The following is a 24,682-nucleotide window of genomic DNA, read 5'->3' on the forward strand; positions in this document are numbered from 1 at the left end:
TGTGCAGAATCAAAGTCCTCAGCATCAAACGGATGGTCTTTAATCCCAGTGGAACTCTCTACAGTCTTCTTGTTCTCATTTACTGTACAAGGATATTTGGCCTGCAGACTAGGGTGGAGCCACGGATCAAACCACTAAGTAGATGTAGATGACTTGCTCTACCTCCTGAGCTACAGCCACCCCCCATGGCTGGATGGACTTCATATCATAAATCCCTTTTTCTGTAAGACACATTCATGGGTCCTATAGGATATAAGGCAAAAAGAGAGTTCATTTAGTTCCAGCGAATTTGAAAGGGACTATTTGGGAATATTTCTTCTTCAGCCCAGCCTAAACTCTCTGAGGCAGCTTTCTGTCATTTCTTTCAGTAGTCTTCAAGAATCGTTCCCCAGGCTTCTTGAAGGACATTCAAAGCTCTTCTTTGGATGTTTCTGCCTTTTGGTCTGTTCTCTGTCAAGATGATCTCACACTGCTTCAGTAATGTGTGGGCTTTGGGGAGGCCAATCCATGACCGAAACAAAACTTTGAAAGAAGCTCGTATAATGGAACAAGGACTCACTCTGAGAGTGAAAACCTCAGCCAAGCAGCTCACTTTCTGGGTAATATTTCATTTGAAGTGAACAATGTTGTATTTTGTTTTCTATGTTCTTTTTAAACTTACTCTAAGACGTTTGCAGAAGAGTAAAAATCAGATAACTCTAGCAAAACGGAGGTTTTCTTCGATTACACAAACGTGATACAGTAATGGATAATTGTTATTGATTTAGAAATAACTTAGCATGAATAACTTGAGCTTATTATATAATATTATATTGCATTATATATAACTAACCTGGCAGCTCATTCTCTTGACAACACTTTCTTTAAAGATATAACACGTTTTGGGGTCAACCCAAAAGAAAGAAACATCCAAAATGAACCACTGCTGTCCAGCTGACAGCTCCCCTCTGCACTTGCATGTAATCTGTGTTTAACCTTTCACAGGAAACCTGATGCCAGGGGACCAGATCTTGGAAGTGAATGGGGACAGCCTAGTAGGTGTCACAAGTGAAAGGTAATCTGCTAAAGTCACTGCTCTCATGTTAACAGTAGTGATGCTGGAAGACAATCTGTGTAAATGTGTTTGCATGTGTTTCACAGAGCTGTGGATATCTTGAGAGCAGCCTCTGCAACCAATCACATGCGACTTCTTGTAGCCAGAGATGAGGAAGCAAAGTAAGCAGAAGTCTGTCTACAGTCCTGTGTGTTAATGCCACTGTTTCTCTGCAGACTATAAAAATGAGCTTGTGTGTGGTAGTCAAAATCATTTTTTTTGCCCTAAACAGCAGTAATGCCCCCTAAATGCTGTTCAAAAAGGAGTACTGTCTTGGTTTACTGTAGGTCCTGCTTTTGTAGAGGGCCCAAAGGTTCTGTGAGTGATGTGAGGGAGCCAGGCTATTAAATGATCAGTTCTCAGGCCTTGCTGTCTAGTCGAGCAGTGGAGTATTTGGATGCATTTCATGATGCCTACAGAAAGACCATGAACTTGCACCTGTACAACTGTTTAAAGGGAATCAAACTCCCAGCAGGTTTGAGAGTTGATTATTAAATCCTTCCTTAAGCCACAAAGTTTCGTTTCTGTAGTGCTGGCAATGCAGAGCAAGTGCCTGTGGTTTGTGGCTGGATTAGTGATGCAGCCACAGGCCGATGTATCTGGTCCATCAAGAATCCCTTTTTTATACTGTCAACAAACAAAAAATCCACTTTGTGGACAGGGGTGGTAAATGGTAAAATGGCCTGTATTTATATAGCGCTTTACTAGTCCCTAAGGACCCCAAAGCACTTTACATATCCAGTCATCCACCCATTCACACACTGGTGATGGCAGCTACATTGTAGCCACAGCCACCCTGGGGCGCACTGACAGAGGCGAGGCTGCCGGACACTGGCGCCACCGGGCCCTCTGACCACCACCAGTAGGCAACGGGTGAAGTGTCTTGCCCAAGGACACAACGACAGAGACTGTCTGAGCCGGGGCTCGAACCGGCAACCTTCCGATTACAAGGCGAACTCCCAACTCTTGAGCCACGATCGCCCCGGGTGTCACTAGGGGTGGGTTTAAAAAAATCAATTTCCCTGATTTCATTTTGAATAATGCATTCATTAAATCCTGAATCGATTTTTAAATATTTATGTATTTTACCAGAAATGCCAGAATCTCAGGTTAAAGCTCACAAAACTGTTTCAACAATCACCAAACAGCTAAAACAGTAAATGAGAGCAGGTAAACAAGTTCCCTTCAAAAATGTAAACACAGAGCGTGGAGCCCCCCCGTTCTACTCACAGATTCTGATGCTGCAGGTGTTGGGTCTGTGTTTCCACAAGCCCCGCTAGTTTAGAAACGTATTCTCGTTAACGACAAAAACAAGGCGAACATCTTTTACTTGCTAGCAAGGGAGGCCCTGGCCGGTGTCTCAGAAAGCTCTCTGAATCCTACCGTAGACTGACCCCAACAACGGCCTCCTCTTGCTGCCTTTTATTGGCATGACAGTTACAATACAACACAAGCACCTCCCACCGTAAAACCCCCAAATGGTTCTAAGACAAGGCACTGTGTGTGTGTGTGTGTGTGTGTGTGTGTGTGTATTTGAGTGAGTGTGTGAGAATCTGTGTCTCTCTGTGTGAGTGACTTCCAACTGTTTCTTTCTTTTTTTTTCTTTTTTATTAAGGATGAAGTTTTTATCCACGTTTTTATTTTATTCTTTTTTTTAGTGAAAAAGGGCACTTAAAAAGAGAAGAAGAGAAAACAAGCAAAAAAAAACAGAGCAACATACTAAACACAACACCATCACGTTAATCTAGCTAAGTGTAAACAGCAGTAAATACTAAATGTTGTTGATAGAGGTGTAGTTTATGTCTATGAACAGTGAACACCCGTGTGCACACTTGTGTGGATCAGCGCGCTTGTATTCAAAAGGTTTCCCCATGTAATGGTCTGCTAGAGCAGACTCTGTATTCCTCGTCCACACGTAAATGCAAAAAGGGAGTTTTAAAAAAAATCTCAGTTTTCGGTGATTCGAAACGTCGTTTATGTGGACGAAACAGCTGCGTTTTCAAAAATACCCATGTAGGTGTGGACGTAGCGTAAAAGAGTTAGTAGTTTATTTTCTTACTACCTGTAATTTATTGCAGATTATTGTATTTGCTTAATTGTTTACTAAATGTTTGAGGTGTGAAATAAACCGCAATGGAGCAAAATATGGTTGTGTGTGGTTGGAGGATGTGCGCGTGCGTGTGCTTGCACGCGGGGGGGCGCGAACATTTTTCTTGTAAAACAAAGGGGGGCCCAGCAAAAAAAAGTTTGGGAACCACTGTGCTAGAGGATGTAGAGAGCCATAGCCCCGTCCCCCAGGGCATGAAGCAGGCATGGAGGCAATCCAGCCTCCAGACATCCAGAGGCCCCAGAGTGCGAGAGCCCAAGGGGGACCACCGGAGGGGCATCTGTGCCACCCTCCTGGGAAGAGCTGAGGAGAGCCCCAGATGAGGGGTCACCCAGTAGCCACGGAGCAGAAGCCAGAGGGGGCTGCAGTGGCGTGCCCGCTGGCCCTGCCGGCAGCCAGCTGTGCCAGAGTGAACCGAGCCGCAGGCCCGGAGGCCCGAGGGCCCCCTTTGCCCCAGGAAGAGGCCTGACCGACCAACAGGCACCAGGCCCCACCAAGTAGTCACCGGGAGTGAGCTGGTACATACCTGAGCGCCCAGCCCCGGACACCAAGAACCACCAACGTACCGACCCCTGAGGGCATCAGTTACCGGCAGGGAGTTTGGTGAGGGGAGATAGGCCTTGGAGGGCCTGGGAGTTCCCAGAGAGGTGGAGTCTAAGACCCGACCTGACATATAGACACAGACAAACCGGCACACACAGACACAAACATGCATTACCACCCTCATGCACACATATACAAATACTCAGCATTCACTCAACGTAGGGATAGACATACATGGACACTGTACACACAATCACACTCCCCAAACAAACTCTATACCCCAGGTCCAGGTACCCTCACCCCTGGAGGGGGAAACGGCACCTAGACCCAGGAGATGTTACCCTTTCCCCCGGGGTGGAGGCAAGCAGACCGCCCCAGGCTCCACAGCAGCAGGGAGGCCCCGCATCCCAGATCCCAATTGGACGGCCAACACCTTCTCCCAGCCCCCCCCCCCCGCCCAGATGGCCAGCAGAGAACAGGGGTGTGTGAAGACCCCATACCTCCCCCCTCTCGCTCAAGGTGGATTTAAAACACGGGAGAGCATGGTGCTGCTGCCAGAGAGCAGCAGGTGTTAGCACGGCCCCTCCCGAGAACCCTCAATGTCTACATGGATTTAAAATTGAGAGGTGGGCACCGGCGCCAGAGGTGGGGTTGAATACACAGACCGTCCACTGGACGCTGTTAACGTGCCCACCCTCAAGGCCCTATATGTATGTGTTATGAGACTGTGAGTAATGTGGATGTCTGAGTTGTGGAATAAAATTGAGGCACAGATTGCCAGAAGGGGACGGGGGGGGGATGCCTCCCCTGCACCCTGGTGACACACCCGCACCCCAAGGCCCTACTAGAGTGGGTGGGTGCGTTGGAGCGGGAAGAGGGAGGCAGCCTGGGATGGGGAGGAAAAGAAGGGAGGAGCAAGATGCCCCGCTGACCCCAATAGGCACCCCCGTCCTTCGGCACCCACCAAGGCAAGGGAGCCCACGCCCATCAAGATCTGGGCCTACGGCAGCAGGATCACCCAACCCCACAGGACCCGGGGCAGCCCACCTGACCCCACCACAGAGGAAACTGTACCCACCCTAACATTTAATCATCTCCCAGACTGCACAAGACAGTAGACACCCAGGTTAAGTTTATTCCCCACCTCTCCTATACTCTCCCCCACCTGCAGAGTGGACTCCTGCAAGGATGGAACAAACTCCCTGTCAGTTAAAGAGCCCCCCAGTTAGGCAGATGCGCCAGAGGCCCCCTGCGCCAAGGCTGAGCCCCCGTGCACCCACCCGCCCACAACCTCGGCAACACACCAACAGGGACCTAAGCCCCCAAGGCCCAGCCAGAGCCCCAGCACGGAGGCGAAGCACCCCCGAACCCCAAGCCCCCACGCCTGCCCCGGATTTACTCAGGGGCAGCCAGGCTACCAGGCCAGTAACCTACGTCCACCAGCACAGACCCTCCCCAGCCCTGCTGCACGCAGCCACAAGGAGAACACCCTCTAAGAGCAACCAGAGCCACTAACCAGGTTATGACCACAACCCCTGGGTTAAGCCCTCCAGGGATAACGTCCCTAGGGATTCTCCAGACGCCCTAAGCCCGTCCCTACCTCCACATCAACCACAATGGCGAAGGCGGGACCAAACAATGACCCCCCACCCCCGCTAGGTGATGGCGCCTATCTGGTTATTCCAGATAGGTGTACGTTTGCATGGGATTAATGAAGACTCCGTTATTTTTAGAAACTCCCACCATGCTGTCAGAGAAGAACTGATGTTGATGCTTTTGAACCATTCATGTCTTTTGATGTTTGAGCTGATAAATGGTAGGTCTGAGATCTCTAGATCATTGCATAGTGCCTGTTCAACATCTAGCCAGGGCTCATCTAAGAAGGTACGTTTTAACCATCCTGAGATGAACTGAAGCCTGTTGGCTAAGAAATATTGTTGAAAATAAGGTAGTCTAATCCTCCTTTATCCTTGGTTCTTTGAAGTGTTTTTAAGATGATACGCGGGGGTTTATCTTTCCAAAGGAATTTAGAAATATACGAATCCAGAGATCTGAACCAATCTTGTGATGGTTTGTTAGGGATCATTAAAAATAAGTAATTTATTTTTGGCAAGTTCATCATTTTTATAGTGGCGACCCTTCCCATGAGTGATATGGGTAAAGATTTCCATCTAGTCAGATCGCCTTCTACTTTCTTTAGAAGTGTGATGTGGTTTAATTTAGTTAAGTCTGAAAGCTTAGGAGAGACATTAATACCTAAATATTTAATATTTCCAGATTGTAGTGGGGCAGAAGAAGAATTATGGAAGGAGCAGTTAATTGGAAGAACTGTAGATTTTGACCAGTTAAGTGAATAATCTGAAACACCTGAAAACCAGTTTATTAGAGTAATTACCTCAGAAAGGTTGGTTTGTGAGTTTTGGGGAAAAAGCAACACATCATCCGCATAAAGGCTGATTTTATGTTCCACGTTCTTGCATTTTATGCCCTTAATTACTGAATTCCGTCTAATTGCTGCTGCTAGTGGTTCAATAAAAATTGCAAACAGTGAAGGGGAGAGTGGGCGTCCCTGCCTGGTGCCCCTCAGGAGACAGAAGCTGGAGGATGTCTGGTCATTTGTTCTGACACAAGCTGTTGGGGAATTATATAATATTTTTAACCAGTTAATGAAAGAGGTTCCAAAACCAAATTTGTTTAAAGTTGCAAATAAAAATTTCCAGTTAACTCTGTCAAATGCTTTTTCTGCGTCTAGAGATAATATTGTGGTTTCAATGTTTTTACTGTATGAGTAGTCTATTAAATTAAGTAATCTACATGCGTTTGTTGATGAGTGCCTACCTTTTATGAAACCAGTTTGGTCAGGATGAATTAAGAGGGGGTTTATTTTCTCTAATCTTTTTGAGAGAGCTTTGCAGATTATTTTGAGGTCTACATTTATAAGGGATATTGGACGATAGCTTGAGGGAAATAAAGGGTCTTTGCCTGGTTTTATCAGGAGACTAATGTTGGCAGAATTCATATTTGGTGGTAGTCTGCCATTTCCCTTGATTTCCTGCAACATTCCGTGGAATACTGGTGCCAGAATTGTCCAGAATTCTTTGTAGAATTCTGCAGGAAAGCCGTCTGGACCTGGAGCCTTATTATTGGGCATACTTATCAGGGCTTCCTGGAGTTCACCCGATGTCAGTGGCGAATCCAGTGCCATTGCTTGACTGTCTAGTAATTTTGGAAGAATTACGTTGTCAAAAAACTGATCAATTTCATTTTTAGATGGGTTTATTTGTGGTGAATATAGAGTTTCATAGAAATCCCTAAAAATGTTGTTTATTCTTCCAGGGTCATATATTGTGTTTCCTGATAAATCTTGAACACCCAATATAGTTTTTTTCTTTATTTATTTTTAACTGGTTAGCTAGCAATCGACCTGATTTGTTACTGTGCTCAAAATTCTGCAAGCGAAGTCTTTGTACTAGGAATTGTGTTTTTTATTAATAATTTAATTTAATTCTAGTTTTGTTTTGCGTATTTTGTTCATTATTTCTTTATTCTTGGTCGCACGCGTAGGTTTCTTCTAAGGATTTGATGTTTTTTTCTAGTTCCTGAATATTTTTGTTTTCTTCTTTCTTTTTGTGTGATGAGAAATAAATTATTTTACCTCTCATCACAGCTTTCCCTGCCTCCCATAGAACAGAAGCTGATGTTTCGGGAGTGTCATTAAAGTCTAAATATGAAGTCCACTCTTTTTTAAAATATTTGATAAAGTCTTCATCTTTGAGCAGCAATGTATTGAATCTTCAGTTTTTACTTGGTGTAGCGTTCTTCTTATGTATTAGTGTTAAAGATACAGGAGCATGATCGCTGACAGCTATAGGGTGAATCTCAGTGTCTGAAATGTCACTCAGCAGTGAGCTGCTGACCAAAAAATAATCCAGACGAGAGTAAGAGTGATGGACATGTGAGAAGAAAGAATATTCCTTACTGGTGGGGTGAAGGGAGCGCCATGCATCGCAAAGACCAAAGTCGCTCATATACTGTTTGATTATATTTGTGGACTGCCAGTTACGCTGAGTTCCCGCTGTATTGAGCCTATCCATGTCTTCATTTAGTCCAAGGTTGAGGTCACCTCCAAGAACAAGTGTGCCATCTAAGTGTTCAGAGAGTGCACTGAAAAAACCGTGAAAGAATGAGGGATCATCAACATTTGGACCATATATACTTATAATACATAGCTTTTTGTTAAATATTGATAATTTAATAATAAGGATTCTGCCCTCTGGATCTATGACTGTATCGAGTACTGTAAAATTAACATTTTTATGTATTAAAATTGCTACTCCCCTTTGTCTAGAATTATAACAGGCTGCAAACACGTTAGGAAACTCAGGTGTTTTAAGTTCGTTTAAACCTGTGACAGGTCTGTGAGTTTCTTGTAATAAAACAACATCTGCCTGTAGTTTTTTAAGCTGGTAAAATATCTTTAACCTCTTTCCTCTGTTGCCAGCTCCATTTACATTCCATGTGACAAACCTTAGTGTTCCCATAATTGTGTGTGTACGCTGGGTGTTTCGTTTAGACAGGTGGAGAGAATGTGGAAACATCCCTTGTTTGTAAATAGAAAGAGAAAGAAAAATGTGTGGTGAAAGGCTCCATAAGTCTGACTATGTGTGTGAATATTCACTAATATGAACAAGCGTGGCTTGCGTGTGTGTCCTATAAGTCTGTGTGCGCTGTGAGGCTGGTGTAAATGTGCTGCCGTTGAGCGCATGTGTTTGCGTGATCGTGGTGTGTGAATATGCAGAAATAGAGGGTGTTGTTTGTAGGTGAGTGGGGAAGTAGGTGATCACAGCAGTGAAAGAAAAGAGAAAGGAAAAAAAAAACACGAGAACGGTGAGCGTTAACAAAAAAAAGAAAAGAAACGGAAACATTCCAATTAAAGCAATGACGGAGGGTGACGATGTTATATCTGCTATGACATCATACTGATATTACTAGGTTAAACCCATGTTAAAGGAGAGAGTGTGAATGAATAAGAAAAGAGTGTAGCGGGTTCTTATCTGGAGTGCAGTCAATATAACCACGGAGTGGTGCCGGGGTCGCGGTAGAGCTGTCCGTCCACGTAGAGCCGGTCCACGGCGATGACAGCGCGGGAGCCTTTCTGGATGAAGCTACGTCGAACTGGGAACAGGACCTTGCGTCGTTCCAGGATCTCTTTGGGGAACTGGTCGTTCACGCTGAAGTCCGTTCCTTTCAGCTCCGCCGCGACTCTTCACCTGTTCCTTCTGTTTGAATTGGCCGAATTTGGCCACAATTGGACGTGGTCTCCCACCTCACGGCCCCCAAGCGATGCACTCTTTCGAAGGCAATGTTCTTTACAGTGTCCTCTGGCAGCTTCAGGTGGGTTTTAATGAAGCTTTTCACCGTTGCTTCCCCGTCCTCTCCGGCAGATTCTGGAATACCAGAAAACACAAGGTTGTCTTGCATGCTACGGGCTTGTAGGTCGATAACGGACTCTTTTATTTTTTTATTTTCTATGTTTAACTGGGTCACGTTATTGGTGAGAGATTTGACCGACTCCCGTAGCGTTGACTCCAGGATGTCTGCAATGTCTTTGCCAGCAGGCGATGTTATGCTGGGGGAGTCTGCCGGGCGACATCTCTTCGATGACGGCGTCTCAATTTTGGCCGGAGAAGATGCACTCTGGGCCTTCTTCATTACTAAATCTTGGAAGCACCGGTCGATGTAATCTTGGAGAGCGTCTAAACTCTCCCCGTTGTCCTCCAGGGTTTAGAGATGATAGGACAGATGTTGTTAGTTATATGACAATTGGTTAGTTTATTTGGTAATACTGAAGCTTAAAGAAACTTTATTAAATTTTACGCTACCATTCGCTTTTTTTCCGCCAAATCTCCGGCGTCTGACGTCACCTACAACATGGGTCGCTTACCTTTTCCGGTCACTTCCGTCACTTACCTCTGGCAGTGTTCCTTCCTTACCTCCGCAGTGTTCCTACTTCCAACTGTTTCTAACAACATCCTTAGTCATAAAATGGCAATCTCCCCCACACCCAATATATGGTTCAATTCCTTCACACAGTGAAGCCATAAAAAGGGCAGGAAGCTTACCAAACATCAAACAACCCTTCACAAGGATGTGCTTGTGAAGGGACCTCGAGAGGCTGGGGAGGGGGACAAAGGAATCCCTTTCATCACAGAGTTGAAACAATGTAGAGATGGTAAGCATAAAAATGACAGCATTTAACAATTCACTTTAACAGCAGGTTTCGTTACTCTCCGACTAAAATTCACTGAACCAACAGCAAAAGAAGATCAAACTACGCTTCACGTTTGAAAACCATCATCATGAATTCTCTCTTACTGTTTTGCTTCCACCACAATGAAATCACACTTCCTGCACAGCTCTCTCTGTACTTCAAGACTAGTTTACCATCAAAAATCTGTTTTCTGCATTCTGCACCAGTCTACTGTTGTGTGCAGTGTTGTCGCCCGCTGTTTTGTTTTTTTTGTTTTTTAAATGACCTTTGACAAGAAAGTCTCATTTCTGCTGTTCAATACCAAAAAAATATAAACTTTTACAAATGATGCCAAGTTGCAACTCTCTTAGCTGTGTCTCTAATCAAACCTCTGTAACTTTGCTCTGCTTCACTTCAGCAGCATCAGGTGATGTTCAAATGTTGGTTCATGCTTTTCTTCAGTTTTTGTTCTACTGCAGAATATTTTTAAGGTTATCTGCTAAAAAAAAGCCAGGCCAGGAAAGTCGCCTTCATGTTTCTCTCCCAACGCTGCTTAGCTTCTGAGATCACAGCCATAGCACCCTGAGATCGCCCGATCTCGTCTGATCAGTTACTTTGACACAAAGGCATCCGCTGTGGCCTGGGTGGGTGGTTGGTGAGAAGTTCAGCCATCCGGGAGGGGCTCAGAGTAGAGCTGCTGCTCCTCCACATCGAAAGGAGCCAGTTGAGGTGGTTCGGGCATCTCAATTTCAATTCAATTTTATTTATATAGCGCCAAATCACAACAAAAGTCGCCTCAAGGCGCATCTGACAAGGATGCTTCCTGGGTGCCTCCTGGGTGAGGTGTTCCGGGCATGTCCCACCGGGAGGAGGCCCCAGGACAGACCCAGGACACGCTGGAGAGATTTTAATCTCTCGGCTGGCCTGGGAACGCCTTGGTGTTCCCCTGGACGAGCTGGAGGAGGTGGCTGGGGAGAGGGAGGTCTGGGCTTCTCTGCTTAGGCTGCTGCCCCTGCGACCCGTCCCCGGATAAACCGGAAAAAGATGGATGGGTGGATGGATGGATGTTGTCCGCTGTGATGCTCACACCTCTGATAAAGTCTCACAGTGTCAGCTTTCTTTTTATACATAGATATAAAATATGGATATGTGCTGATAAATGATCAGAATTATAATCTTTCTGACTGAAAATTGAATTAAATTGAGACCTTGTGAATCAGAATTGAATCCGTTATAGAAATCAGTGAAATCACACAGCATCTTGAAGCAAACTCAACCACTACCAAATGACACCAAATGAATTTTAGGTGTAGAAGCAACGAACAACTTTCTTTGAGTGGGTTTCATGTCTCACTATTGAGGCATCTGCCAGTGTTGTCACAGAGTTATGGTTACATTAGGGATACATGTCCAAAAAAGGCGTTCGTCTTGGGCTCAATTTGGGTCAGATCTAATGGACTAAAAACAGTTTTTGATGACATTGAACTAAAAGAAATTGTGGGTGTTCCAGTTGCAGCCTGAACAGCAGTGTTTTCTGGCCTGTTTGTTTTTGTTTTGGGGGGGGTACATGTGCAAAGCAAACTAGCACCAAAAAAGATGGATCCATTTTTATTCCTTTTCTTTAACACACCAGCTCCACTCAAACAACTCGTGAATAACAAGCTCAAAATGAGTGGAACACATGATGCCTGAACTGTGCTGACAGTACCATACTAGCATTACTCCTGGCTGGTAGTATTAGTGTTGAACCAGCTTTCTAATCTGACTATGGCCAGTCTGAGTGAAAACAAGGTCAGTGCCAGCTGTCAGCATTGGCCTTGTCTTCCCTTCAAATCCACTGCACACAACGTGATCCGTGACAAAGGTAGTAGAGGATTTGCATATTTAAACAGCGAGACTTTGCACACTAGTGTCAGCCATGAGCTTTACTTAAAAATGCAATATTCTGCGTGTTCAGTGAAGACAGCGTGACAGTTGGGATTTATACCTCGGCTGTTGGAGAAGATACATGCCAGACTGAAGTCATCACTGGCAGAGTCCTCATATACAGGGTGGATATGTAGAATTACAATGTTGTGTGTAGTGTAGTACCTATTTCTCTGAGGCCAAGCTGTGTCAGCAGTGAGGTTGCCTGAGCCACTCTATCCTCCCTTCTCCATCTCTTTGTGTTCTGCGCAGAGGATGTGACAGCAGAGTCGGGGAGGGGGAGAGCTTAACGGAGACGATGCTTTGGATGATGAGCATTGTATGTTAATCTGCACTGTGTGCTTTAACTACCCTGCAGCCCAGAGGAGCTGGCGGGCAGACAGCAGTAGTGCTGGGGACTGGGAGTCGGGATTATTCGTCTCTATCTTTATATCTGTCTACACCCCCACCCCGACACAAATACAACCCAGATGTGTCCCAGCATGTGCTGTTTGCTTACCGTCAGCAAATTACAGTTAAAAGGAAAAACACTTATTGATAAGTTAAGCCTTTTCATCTGCAGCATTGTGCTTTGTGAGAAGCATTCTGTAAACACGTTTTCACGTTTTAGTGAAAGAGAACAGACGGCAACACAAACTAACCCAAAGTTCAGTTCAATCCATGACTCTGAGATCACAACAACAGCCAGCTGAAGGTGACTGAGCCTAAATATGTCTCTCTCTCACAAAGACGCACGCACGCACTCACACGTACATGCAGAGACACACGTACATGCAGAGACACACGTACATGCAGAGACACACGTACATGCAGAGACACACGTACATGCAGAGACACACGCACAGACGCACACACATGCAGAGATACACGCACATGCAGAGACACACGTACATGCAGAGACACACGTACATGCAGAGACACACGTGCAGACGCACACACATGCAGAGACACACGTACATGCAGAGACACACGCACAGACGCACACACATGCAGAGATACACGTACATGCAGAGACACGCGTACATGCAGAGACACACGTGCAGACGCACACACATGCAGAGATACACGTACATGCAGAGACACACGCACACGCAGACACACGTACATGCAGAGACACACGTACATGCAGAGACACACGTGCAGACGCACACACATGCAGAGATACACGTACATGCAGAGACACACGTACATGCAGAGACACACGCGCAGACGCACACGCAGACGCACGCACATGCAGAGATACACGCACATGCAGAGACACACGTACATGCAGAGATACACGTACATGCAGAGACACACGTACATGCAGAGACACACGCACAGACGCACACACATGCAGAGATACACGTACATGCAGAGACACACGCACATGCAGAGATACACGTACATGCAGAGACACACGTACATGCAGAGACACACGCGCAGACGCACACGCAGACGCACGCACATGCAGAGATACACGTACATGCAGAGACACACGTACATGCAGAGACACACGCGCAGACGCACACGCAGACGCACGCACATGCAGAGATACACGTACATGCAGAGACACACGCACATGCAGAGATACACGTACATGCAGAGACACACGTACATGCAGAGACACACGCGCAGACGCACACGCAGACGCACGCACATGCAGAGATACACGCACATGCAGAGACACACGTACATGCAGAGACACACGTACATGCAGAGACACACGCACAGACGCACACACATGCAGAGATACACGTACATGCAGAGACACACGCACATGCAGAGATACACGTACATGCAGAGACACACGCACATGCAGAGATACACGTACATGCAGAGACACACGTACATGCAGAGACACACGCGCAGACGCACACACATGCAGAGACACACGTACAGACGCACACACATGCAGAGACACACGCGCACACGCAGACGCACGCACATGCAGAGATACACGCACATGCAGAGACACACGTACATGCAGAGACACACGTACATGCAGAGATACACGCACATGCAGAGATACACGTACATGCAGAGATACACGTACATGCAGAGACACACGCGCAGACGCACGCACATGCAGAGATACACGTACATGCAGAGACACACGTACATGCAGAGACACACGTACATGCAGAGACACACACATGCAGAGACACACGCGCACACGCAGACGCACGCACATGCAGAGATACACGCACATGCAGAGACACACGTACATGCAGAGACACACGTACATACAGAGACACACGTACATGCAGAGATACACGCACATGCAGAGATACACGTACATGCAGAGACACACATACATGCAGAGATACACGTACATGCAGAGACACGCGCACAGACGCAGACGCACGCACATGCAGAGATACACGCACATGCAGAGACACACGTACATGCAGAGACACACGTACATGCAGAGACACACGCACAGACGCACGCACATGCAGAGATACACGCACATGCAGAGATACACGTACATGCAGAGACACACGTACATGCAGAGATACACGCACATGCAGAGATACACGTACATGCAGAGACACACATACATGCAGAGACACACGTACATGCAGAGATACACGCACATGCAGAGATACACGCACATGCAGAGACACACGTACATGCAGAGATACACGCACATGCAGAGACACACGTACATGCAGAGACACACGTACATGCAGAGATACACGCACATGCAGAGACACACATACATGCAGAGATACACGTACATGCAGAGATACACGCACATGCAGTGACACACGTACATGCAGAGATACACGTACATGCAGAGATACACGCACATGCAGAGATACACGCACATGCAGAGACACACGTACATGCAGAGACACGCGCAGACGCACGCACATGCAGAGATACACGTACATGCAGAGACACACGTACATGCAGAGACACACGTACATGCAGAGATACACGCACATGCAGAGATACACGCACATGCAGACACACGCGCAGACGCACGCACATGCAGAGATACACGCACATGCAGAGATACACGCAGACGCAGACGCACGCACATGCAGAGACACACGCGCAGACGCACACACATGCAGAGATACACGTACATGCAGAGACACACGCACATGCAGAGGTACACGCACATGCAGTGACGCACGCACATGCAGAGACACACGCGCAGACGCACGCACATGCAGAGATACACGTACATGCAGAGACACACGTACATGCAGAGATACACGTACATGCAGAGACACACGCACAGACGCACACACATGCAGAGATACACGTACATGCAGAGACACACGCACATGCAGAGATACACGCACATGCAGTGACACACGTACATGCAGAGACGCGCAGACGCACGCACATGCAGAGATACACGTACATGCAGAGACACACGTACATGCAGAGATACACGCACATGCAGAGACAGACGCACACGCAGACGCACGCACATGCAGAGATACACGCACATGCAGACACACGCGCAGACGCACGCACATGCAGAGACACAGAATTGCTTAATAAACCTTTATTTTGTTTATTTGTATTTTATTAGTATTTTCCTTAAGTGTGTCAAATATATATTTTCTCATCTAAATGTCCACTGAGCTGTGAGCCAGGGGGCGGTAATGCCCCTTAACATTGGTTGCCAACCAAGAAGAAGAAGAAGCTGTGAGCCAGGAGGGAGGGGGTGAGTGAGTCCTGAGTGATTCGTTCGCTCTATGATTCAGCACAGGAAGGGAGGGGGTGAGTAGCTCAAATGTGTTGTTAGCATGTTAGCAGCGCGATGCTACTCTGAACCGAGGAGCTATTTTCTTGATGTGAGCTTCTACTCAGGGTTTTTTCTTCCAGTTCAGAGCAGAAATGCTTTTGTTACGAAACTGGCTGTTGTTTTTCCCCCCACAATTTTAATTATAAGCTAGATATATTTCTACTAATGGAATTAGTTTGCTAACAGCAACAGGGATGAGTCAGTGAGTCAGTTGGGCTTGTGAATCATGATTCACGAGTCAGTAAAGTGATTCTCGAGTATTGAACGATTCGTTCACGAATCGAACATCACTACTGTGTAGCATCCCTGCTTCCATAATGGTCTGTGAGCTAAGGAGGATTCTCAACAGTCCCAGCTCTTCTCTTTGTCTTTTTCATTTCATAAGGCTCTAAATGTTCTCAGGTGGTGAAAGGTCTGGACTGCAGGGAGGCCAGTTCAGAAGCAATGCTGTTCTAATAGCTGCAGTATTCAAATATGAAGGCCTTCATTTTTGTTTTTCATACCTAGTTTTAGTTTTTTAGTTTAGTTGTGGTTAACTAATATAACTGTGACGTGTCATTAAAGCAATCTTATTCTAAAATTGTTCTATTGTTCTTTACACAATGATGCTGCTGACCTGTTACCAGTTAACATGATTAGCTGCAGCTGTTTCTTTTGAGTTGTCCAGCATTTCGTGACCCTGACCTAACTTTGTTGTTTTGTTGCCTTCAAATTTAGTATGTGCTCATATTGTTCATGAAATATAAAAACCTCTCAATGGAAATATGATATGTTTATGTTTTGATAAAATATGTATTGATGAAGCCTAAAAATAATCACATTCTGTTTTACATTTACGTTTTACACAGTGTCCTGATGTTTTTGGGTATAAAGAAGGGCTGCAAAAAGTACTCAGCAGAATGATTGCCTGCCATTCATTTGAATTGTTTCTGACATGTTGTGATTTTCCTGGAGTATATGACTTAAAAGAGCTTATATGTACCTATATCACTTCCCAAAGCAAAGCTGTCCAGGTCTACACAAATCATTACAACATCATTGGCTTTAACATGTAACATGCAGTCATCCTGTCATGTCTCAACATCTGTTTCTCTTGAAAAGGAGAGAATTTGCTGATCTGCTAGAGAAATATGGATCTAATGGCAGCACTGGATCAACACGGAACTCTCCGATCCAGCAAGGTAGGGATGTTTCTGCTTAGCTCTGCTTGGTGATTTCCACTTTCATTTTCATTTCTTTCTTAATAGAAAGCTGTTGCTGCATTTGCATTAGAACAAAGTGTTTTTGTCATGCACGTGACACAGTATTGCTGTAATAATGTGTTTGCATGTAGAGAAGCATGTTTTTCTCTGCCCCTCTGCTTTGGATGAAGACAACACGGTACAGTCTTTGCAGTAGATCAAACTGCCTTCCTGACAGAGACAAAACAGCTTTTCTCTGTTATGTCTCTGTCAGAAAGCTCAGTCATTAGGTAACAATAATCAATAGACTGAGAAGTCACTTTCTGATGGACTTTTTTCATTAAGGCCATTTGTTTCCATGCTCCCTAGGAACACCATACTCTGTTTGTGCCGGGTGGACTGATTTTTACTGCTGCATGCTTTGGGGTTTAAAAGCCACAGAGATGCATCTTTTAGAGAAAATCAACTGCTGCAATACTCCTGACACATACAGGCTCACTACAGGTTTTCGCTTGGGCAGCGGTTGTCCTTCTCTCCTGGATCGGCTGGAGCTTTCTTTAGGAGCCTTCCCAGCTTTGACAAAAGTCCAGCTGGGATAACCACATTTACTCAGGGCCTTCTTGATGTTCTTCTGCCTCCCTGGCTGCTGTGTCAGTGGGGATGGTGTTTGCTCTGTGTTGTAGCGTCCGTATGTGTAGGTTTACGGTACACATCAGCTTTTAGATGTCCCCCATTACTGATGGAAATCTTGCAGTCTAAGAAGGCTAACCTGCCACTTTTCATATCCTCCCTGGTGAATTTGATGTGTCGGTCCACTGAGATGATGTGATCTAGTAAATTGTGGTAAGTCCTGAGATTCAATTTTCACCCTGGTGTCATCCACATACCTGAACCAATGACTTGATGGTGTTTGGTGGTTGTGGTTTGGATTAACATGCAGCTTTTCAACAGTGCTGTCCGTTTCTTAGGGAGCCTGGTTAGCAGTCACACCATGGAAACAGTGGAAAATGGCCTTAAAGTCCATGAGAAAGTCATGTCTCACTCTATTGATTATGCAAATATTATTTTATTATTATTTGGTATTATTTTCCTGATCAGTTTGTGTTTAAAAAGTATACTTTCAGATATTCTTCAAACTGTTGTCCAATTTCTAAAGCAAAGACCAACATGACCTTTAACATTTGAAAACGAAAATAGAAAACAACCGTTCTATTTTAGTCAGAGTACTCTGCCTATAGGCAGGAAGGAGTAAGTCGACCTTAAAATGCCTTACGACAAGTGCACATTTACCAACATCTGTTTGACTTGGAGAGGAGGCAGCCAGCTGCTGCAGAGCTGTTAAACAGAGCTCCAGCATGTGAGCAGTGCTGCTGACACATCAGGCTTCAGCTCCAGAATAAAGAGAGATAGCACTATAATGTGGTTTGCATTAAGAATTGTTAGTATGGATGGTTCACAGGAATATACTGCAAGAGCCTGAAAGTCTCTCTAGAGACACAAGAACAGCGAGAAAAAGATCCTCACTAACAGCAGTGATGAGCTGGTCCATGCTGTTGGCTTTGCTGCTGTAGGCTGCATGGACCACTCCTCGCTTGGTGTAAAAACACTTGTTTATGAGGAGAAATTTGATTGTGAGGTGTCTGGTGTGCTAATCTAAACAGCCCTCACTGATGCTAAAACATTGCACTGAGGTCTTTAAGCTAGGGTTCAAGTACAAACTAGAAGAAAAATAACGTTCTAAAAACAGGGAACACTTTGTTATATGCGTAGTATGAGACCAGTTTGCTCGTGTTAAATATTTATAGGAATTAAGAGCGACTCAAGTAGAAATAATGTTCTAAAAGGAAAAAATGCAAAATGGGGCAATTTAATGAAGACATACTACGAGACAACTTTTATGGAAATTAATTTAAAAAGAGCAAACTGACTAAGACGTGATCCTGATTTTTGCAGAGAAAATTGAGAGTAGAGAGCAGGTGGAAGAGAGCCTTAAGAGGTGGAGGTATGCTCTGGAGACTGGACTAATGAAAGTCTGTACAAGCCAGACAGAATACTGGAGTATGGAGGGAGATGGGTGGAAAGGTCACCATGAAGGTGCAAAGGTAGTGAGTTTAAATACAGGGATCAAGCATCCAAAGCAACAGGCAGTGAGGTGGAGTGGGTGGAAGTGAGTTCAGGGGTTTGGGATGGTTTTGGAAACAAGCAGAGGAGGGAGAGTGGATATATCGGACAAAGGAAGCTGAAGATGAAGCTGCTAGGCAGGAGGAAAAGAGGAAGACCTCACAGACTCATGCATGTAGTGAAGGAGGATATCCCGAGGGCCGGTGTGACAGAGGAGGATGCTGGGATAGGGTGAGATGGAGGCAGATGATCTGCTGTGTGCTAAAGGGAGCAGCTGAAAGTCTGGACTGCTAACTGCCCTTTCCTAAAATAACTGTAATCTGGGTTATCTCTCTCATGTAATTTTTGTTTGTTTGTTTTTCAAATCCAAAGGAGGTCGCTACCTGGATAGCACATCATCCGGTTCCTCGTCACGCTCCCAGAGTCCTTTGCTGTTGAGCCCAGCAGGCTCTCAGAGTATGTACAACAACAGTGGGCCCATGCTGCGCTCCCTCAGGTAAGAGTTCATATTTAATACAGGCTCACTGTCAACCCGACCATCAAGAAGTCTTGGAGCTAAAATAATGAGTTCTGGTTGGTTAGGTTGGGATGAACAAAGTGGTTGAAAGTGAACCACTTTTCATTAAGGGAAGATGTCAGCAGGGCTAATGTAATTAAAGTCAGAACATCATAATAATGAAACAAGAAAATAAAAAGAAAATCTTATCTGTGTTTTGGGAAGCTGCAGGACTTTTTCCAGATTGTTTAGGCTCCATTCACACAAGGAAAGCTGTGACTGGAGACAGAAATGACAAAACTCTTCCACAGATCATGACAGAGCTGCTGGTTTATGTAGGGATAAACCCAGAATATAACCAGCTGATCTGAGTAGCCCCTACTGCAAAGAGACACATTGCAGATGAATTGCACTTATCTGTGATCAGTCTCAGTCTGTCTGAGTTCAAATTCCTGTGTATGATGTGTAACGTATGGTTTTTGACAACAAAGCTTTGACTCTGATGTATACCAATGCTCTAACTGCCTCTGCCATGATGGACACATGTTCTTTGGATCACGTTCTCCTTTCTGTTCTCCTTCAAACGTTGTGATCAGAGTTCATCCTGGTTTCATCTGTCCAAAGACATTGTTTTTCCATTTCGAGAGCAAAGTCTTGTTTCTGTCAAAGTCTAATCTGGCCTCCAGTGTAACCTGTGGTTTGCACCTTGTTGTATTTCATTCATTCATCTCTTGATTGTACACTGTTGCCAATGATACACCTAAATCCTCGAGTGAGTCCCTGAACTATGTTAAGCTGTTTTTCTTAACCATGGAACTACTTCTGCCATTATCCACTCTTGAATCTTGCGATCAGCCTTTATTGTGTTATTTGCATCATTTCCCTGTGTTTCTGTCCAAAGGCTTATACGTTAGGTTGATCTCATTCTAAATTGGCTATAGGTGTGGACTCAAGCTAAATAAAAACCCTCCGAGTTGCCAGTAACACTGGACGCAATTTTAGTTCTTGTCTTCCACCCAGCTGTTAGAAGCAGGTCCTGTAAGTTGAGGTGTACCACAGACCCCTTTTCCTAACTTCCAGAATTGATTATCCGTGTCTTTGTGTTCTTAGTCATCCAGGTGAAGGGGTGATTCAACTTATTTCAATAGCACGATCCGGCAGTCTAGGCATCACCATTGGAGGAGGTTCCAACAGGCCTGACGGCCCTGCAGTCTTCATCCAGGAGGTCCTGTCAGGAGGAGACTGTCACCGGGTAAGAAAAGAGGAAAGCAGCCTCAAATAAACCTAAAGTGCAATGAGAGGGAAAGATGAGCGGTGTGATGAAGTGGAAGACATGCCATCATGGAGTAAAGCCTTTGCTTATTTAAATCGCAGTTTGTGTTACAGTTTGTGTTAGCTAAAGGTCCTATCACCTTTCTTTTTACACAAACTGCAGAACAAGACGTACAAACTACACTTACAGCTAACAAATCTCCTACAGTGAGACTTTGCCATCATCTTTGTCAACATTCAGTTTCAGCATGCTTGCTTGAGCCCTCACTCCTTGATCTCTGAGTGGAAGGCCATGAGATAACTGAATGAAACATGAGTAGAGAGGAAGAGGAGAAATGAAGCACCGTTTAATCTCCTTTTCCTCGCTCTTCCGCTTTCCTCATGCTTTATCCATAAGAATAAGAAAGAAGAAATTGAGGCGTGCATATGCAGACTAGTCATAAAGTGTTTTGAGCGGATAGTGTCTCAGCAAATCAGAGACTGTACCCCCTCCCTTGACCCCCACCAGTTTGCTTGCTGTGCAAATTAGTCCATGGAGTATGTTGTTCCCATCACCCTTCAGAGAGCGCTGAGCCATTTGGAGAACAGGAAGCACTACATGAGGATGCTCTTCTTTGACTACAGCTCAGCCTTCAACACCTTACTACCAGACATCCTCACCACCAAACTGATCCAAACTGATATGGAGTTCCACAGGGTTCATTGCTAGGACTAGTTCTTGGAGATCATTTTTCTGAATTTCAGGAGCAGGACCTTCACACACACTCCTTCTTTGTCTATACATGACCCCCTTCTCCCCCACTACAAGCTGTTCGTTCGTGTTTTCTTTCTCTCATTGTTTACTAGAAATGCTGTCAAACCTAAAATGAGTATGTGGTCCCGGCTAGTAAATGTCTACATTATACATGCTTCCCTGAGACAGTAACATTAGAAGGCATAACATAACTTCTAAATTCAGATCAAACTGAGGTTATTGTACTCAGCCCTGAAAATCTTAGAAATATGGTATCTAACCAGATTCTTACTGTGGATGGCATTACATTGGCCTCCAGTAACACTGTGAGGAACCTTGAAGTCATTTTTGACCAGGATATGTCCTTCAATGCACATATTACACAAATATGTAAGACTGCTTTCTTCCACCCCTCTGAGAATGAGAATATCGTGGTGGAGGGGTTTGTGTGTCCCAGGGATCCCAGGGGCTATGTTGTCTGGGAGCTTTTGTCCCCTGGTAGGGTCTCCCATGGCAAATTGGTCCTGGGTGAGGGACCAGACAAAGAGCGATTCAGAAGACCCCATCAAGGGAACAGTTCACCCTGCCCGCGATGGGGTTACCGGGGCCCTGCCCTGGAGCAAGGCCCGGGGAGGGTGCCCGAGGGTGAACGTCTGGTGGCCGGGCATTAGTCCATAGGGCTCGGCCGGGCACAGCCCGAAAAAGGGACATGGGCCCATCTTCCTGCAGGCCCACCACCCGCAGGAGGTGCCGTAGGGGTCGGGTGCAAAGTGAGCCGGACGGTGGCCAGGAGCGGAGGCCCTGGCGGACCGATCCCTGGCTACCAAGACTGGTGATTGGGACATGGAATGTCACCTCTCTGGTGGGGAAAGAGCCCGAGCTAGTACGTGAGGTTGAGAGGTACCGGCTAAATATAGTCGGGCTCACCTCAGCGCATGGCCTGGGCTCTGGAACCAGTCTCCTGGAGAGGGGCTGGACTCTGTCTCAGTCTGGAGTTGCCCCTGGTGAGAGGCGTCGGGCTGGGGTGGGTATCTTGGTATCCCCTTGGCTTGCTGCTGGTATGTTGGGATTTCTCCCAGTGGACGAGAGGGTTTGTTCCCTTCTGTGCTTATGCGCCGAGTGGCAGTTCAGAGTACCCAGCCTTATTGGAGTCCCTGAGTGGGGCACTGGAGGGTGCTCTTCCTGGGGACTCTGTTGTCCTACTGGGAGACTTCAATGCTCACATGGGCAACAACAGTGAGACCTGGAAGGGTGTGATTGGGAGGAACGGCTTCCCAGATCTTAACCTGAGGAGGTGCCGTAGGGGTCGGGTGCAAAGTGAGCCGGACGGTTTGCACAGAAGTCTTTGTTATTGGACTTCTGTGCAAACCACAGTTTGGCCATAACGAACACCATGTTTGTACATAAGAGTTTCCATAAGTGCACGTGGCACCAGGACACTCTAGGCCACAGGTCGATGATTGATTTTGTAATTGTATCACCAGACCTGAGGCCATATGTTCTGGACACTCGTGTAAAGAGAGGGGCTGAGCTGTCAACTGATCACCACCTGGTGGTGAGTTGGATTAGGTGGCAAGGGAGGACGCTGGACAGACCTGGCGTGCCCAAACGTACAGTGAGGATGTGCTGGGAATGTCTAGCAGAGGCCCCAGTCCGCGACATCTTCAACGCACACCTCCGGCAGAGCTTCAACAACATGCCGAGGGAGACTGGGGACATTGAGCCCAAATGGACTATGTTCAGCATCTCCATTGCCGAAGCCGCTGCATGGAGCTGTGGCCGCAAGGTGGTTGGTGCCTGTCGCTTTGGTAAACCCCAAACCAAATGGTGGACACCTGAGGTGAGGGGAGCCACCAACCTGAAGAAGGAGTCCTACCGGGCTTGGTTAGCCTGTGGGCAGCTGATAGGTACCGACAGGCCAAGTGGAATGCAGCGCGGGCAGTGGTGGAAGTAAAAACTTGGGTGTGGGAGGAGTTCGGAGAGACCATGGAAAAAAACTTTCGGACTGTCTCAAAGAGATTCTGGCAAACGGTCAGGTGACTCAGGAGGGGAAAGCGGTGTTCCAACTGCACTGTGTGTAGTGCTGGTGGAGCGCTGCTGACTTGGACTGAGAAAATTGTCGGGCGGTGGAAGGAATACTTCGAGGACCTCCTTAATCCCACTGGCACGTCTTCCGTGGCGGAAGTTTGGGGACGAGGGGGATGACAGCCAATATCTGAGGTCGAGGTCACGGAGGCAGTTAAACAACTCCTTGGTGGCAGAGCCCCTGGGGTGGATGAGGTCTGCCCCGAGTTCCTGAAGGCTCTGGATGTTGTAAGGCTGTCTTGGTTGACACATCTCTGCAATGTTGCCTGGGGATCAGGGGCAGTACCTGTGGACTGGCAGACCGGGATGGTGGTGGTGTTTTGTGGACTTGGAGAAGGCATTCGACCGTGTCCCTCGGGGGGGTCCTGTGGGGGGGTGCTCCGGGAGTATGGGGTGTCTGGCCCATTGCTATGGGCCATTCAGTCCTTATACGACCACTGCAAGAGCTTGGTTCGCATAGCCGGCAATAAGTTGGACTCGTTCCTGGTGGGTGATGGGCTCCGCCAGGGCTGCCCTTTGTCTCCGGTTCTGTTCATAATTTTTATGGACAGAATTTCTAGGCGTAGCCAAGTGGCGGAGGGCTTTCATTTCGGTGGTCTCAGAATCTCATCTCTGCTTTTTGCAGATATTGTGGTTCTGTTGGCTTCATCAGGTGATGGCCTCCAGCTCGCACTGGAACAGTTCGCAGCCGAGTGTGAAGCGGTGGGAATGAAAATCAGCACCTCCAAATCTGAGGCCATGGTCCTCAGCTGGAAAAGGGTGGAGTGCCCACTCCAGGTCGGGGATGAAACCCTGTCCCAAGTGGAGGAGTTCAAGTATCTCGGGGTCTTGTTCGCGAGTGATGGGAGAAGGGAGCGGGAGATCGACAGACTTATTTGTGCAGCGGCTGCAATGATCCGGATGCTGTACCGGTCCGTCGTGGTGAAGAGAGAGCTGAGTATAAAAGTGAAGCTCTCAATTTACCGGTCGATCTACGCCCTTACCCTCACCTATGGTCACGAGCTGTGGGTAGAGACCGAAAGAACGAGATCGTGGATACAAGCGACAGAAATGGGCTTCCTCCGAAGGGTGGCTGGCCTCTCCCTTAGAGATAGGGTGAGAAGTTCGGCCATTTGGGAGGGGTT

The 24,682-nt window shown here is 46.4% G+C and overlaps 1 protein-coding gene across 6 annotated transcripts in view; it reads left to right on the forward strand.

Annotated features, from left to right (window-relative positions):
• LOC147331832 (syntaxin-binding protein 4) overlaps nucleotides 1–24,682 on the forward strand; it is a 60,236-nt gene that overhangs the window by 16,027 nt on the left and 19,527 nt on the right. For all 6 annotated transcript variants that reach the window (XM_086288117.1, XM_086288118.1, XM_086288113.1 and 3 more), the window contains 5 exons: nucleotides 985–1,054; nucleotides 1,141–1,215; nucleotides 16,772–16,851; nucleotides 19,345–19,468; nucleotides 20,579–20,720. In XM_086288117.1, coding sequence (XP_086144243.1) covers nucleotides 985–1,054; nucleotides 1,141–1,215; nucleotides 16,772–16,851; nucleotides 19,345–19,468; nucleotides 20,579–20,720 — 491 coding nt within the window. The remainder of the gene's footprint in view (nucleotides 1–984; nucleotides 1,055–1,140; nucleotides 1,216–16,771; nucleotides 16,852–19,344; nucleotides 19,469–20,578; nucleotides 20,721–24,682) is intronic.

Source organism: Aulonocara sp. 'chitande type north' Nkhata Bay, linkage group LG4 (genome assembly GCF_057382095.1).
Source record: "Aulonocara sp. 'chitande type north' Nkhata Bay isolate Kocher_YH1m ecotype deep benthic linkage group LG4, A_spYH_male_GT1.1, whole genome shotgun sequence".
Classification (NCBI taxonomy): Eukaryota; Metazoa; Chordata; class Actinopteri; order Cichliformes; family Cichlidae; genus Aulonocara; species Aulonocara sp. 'chitande type north' Nkhata Bay.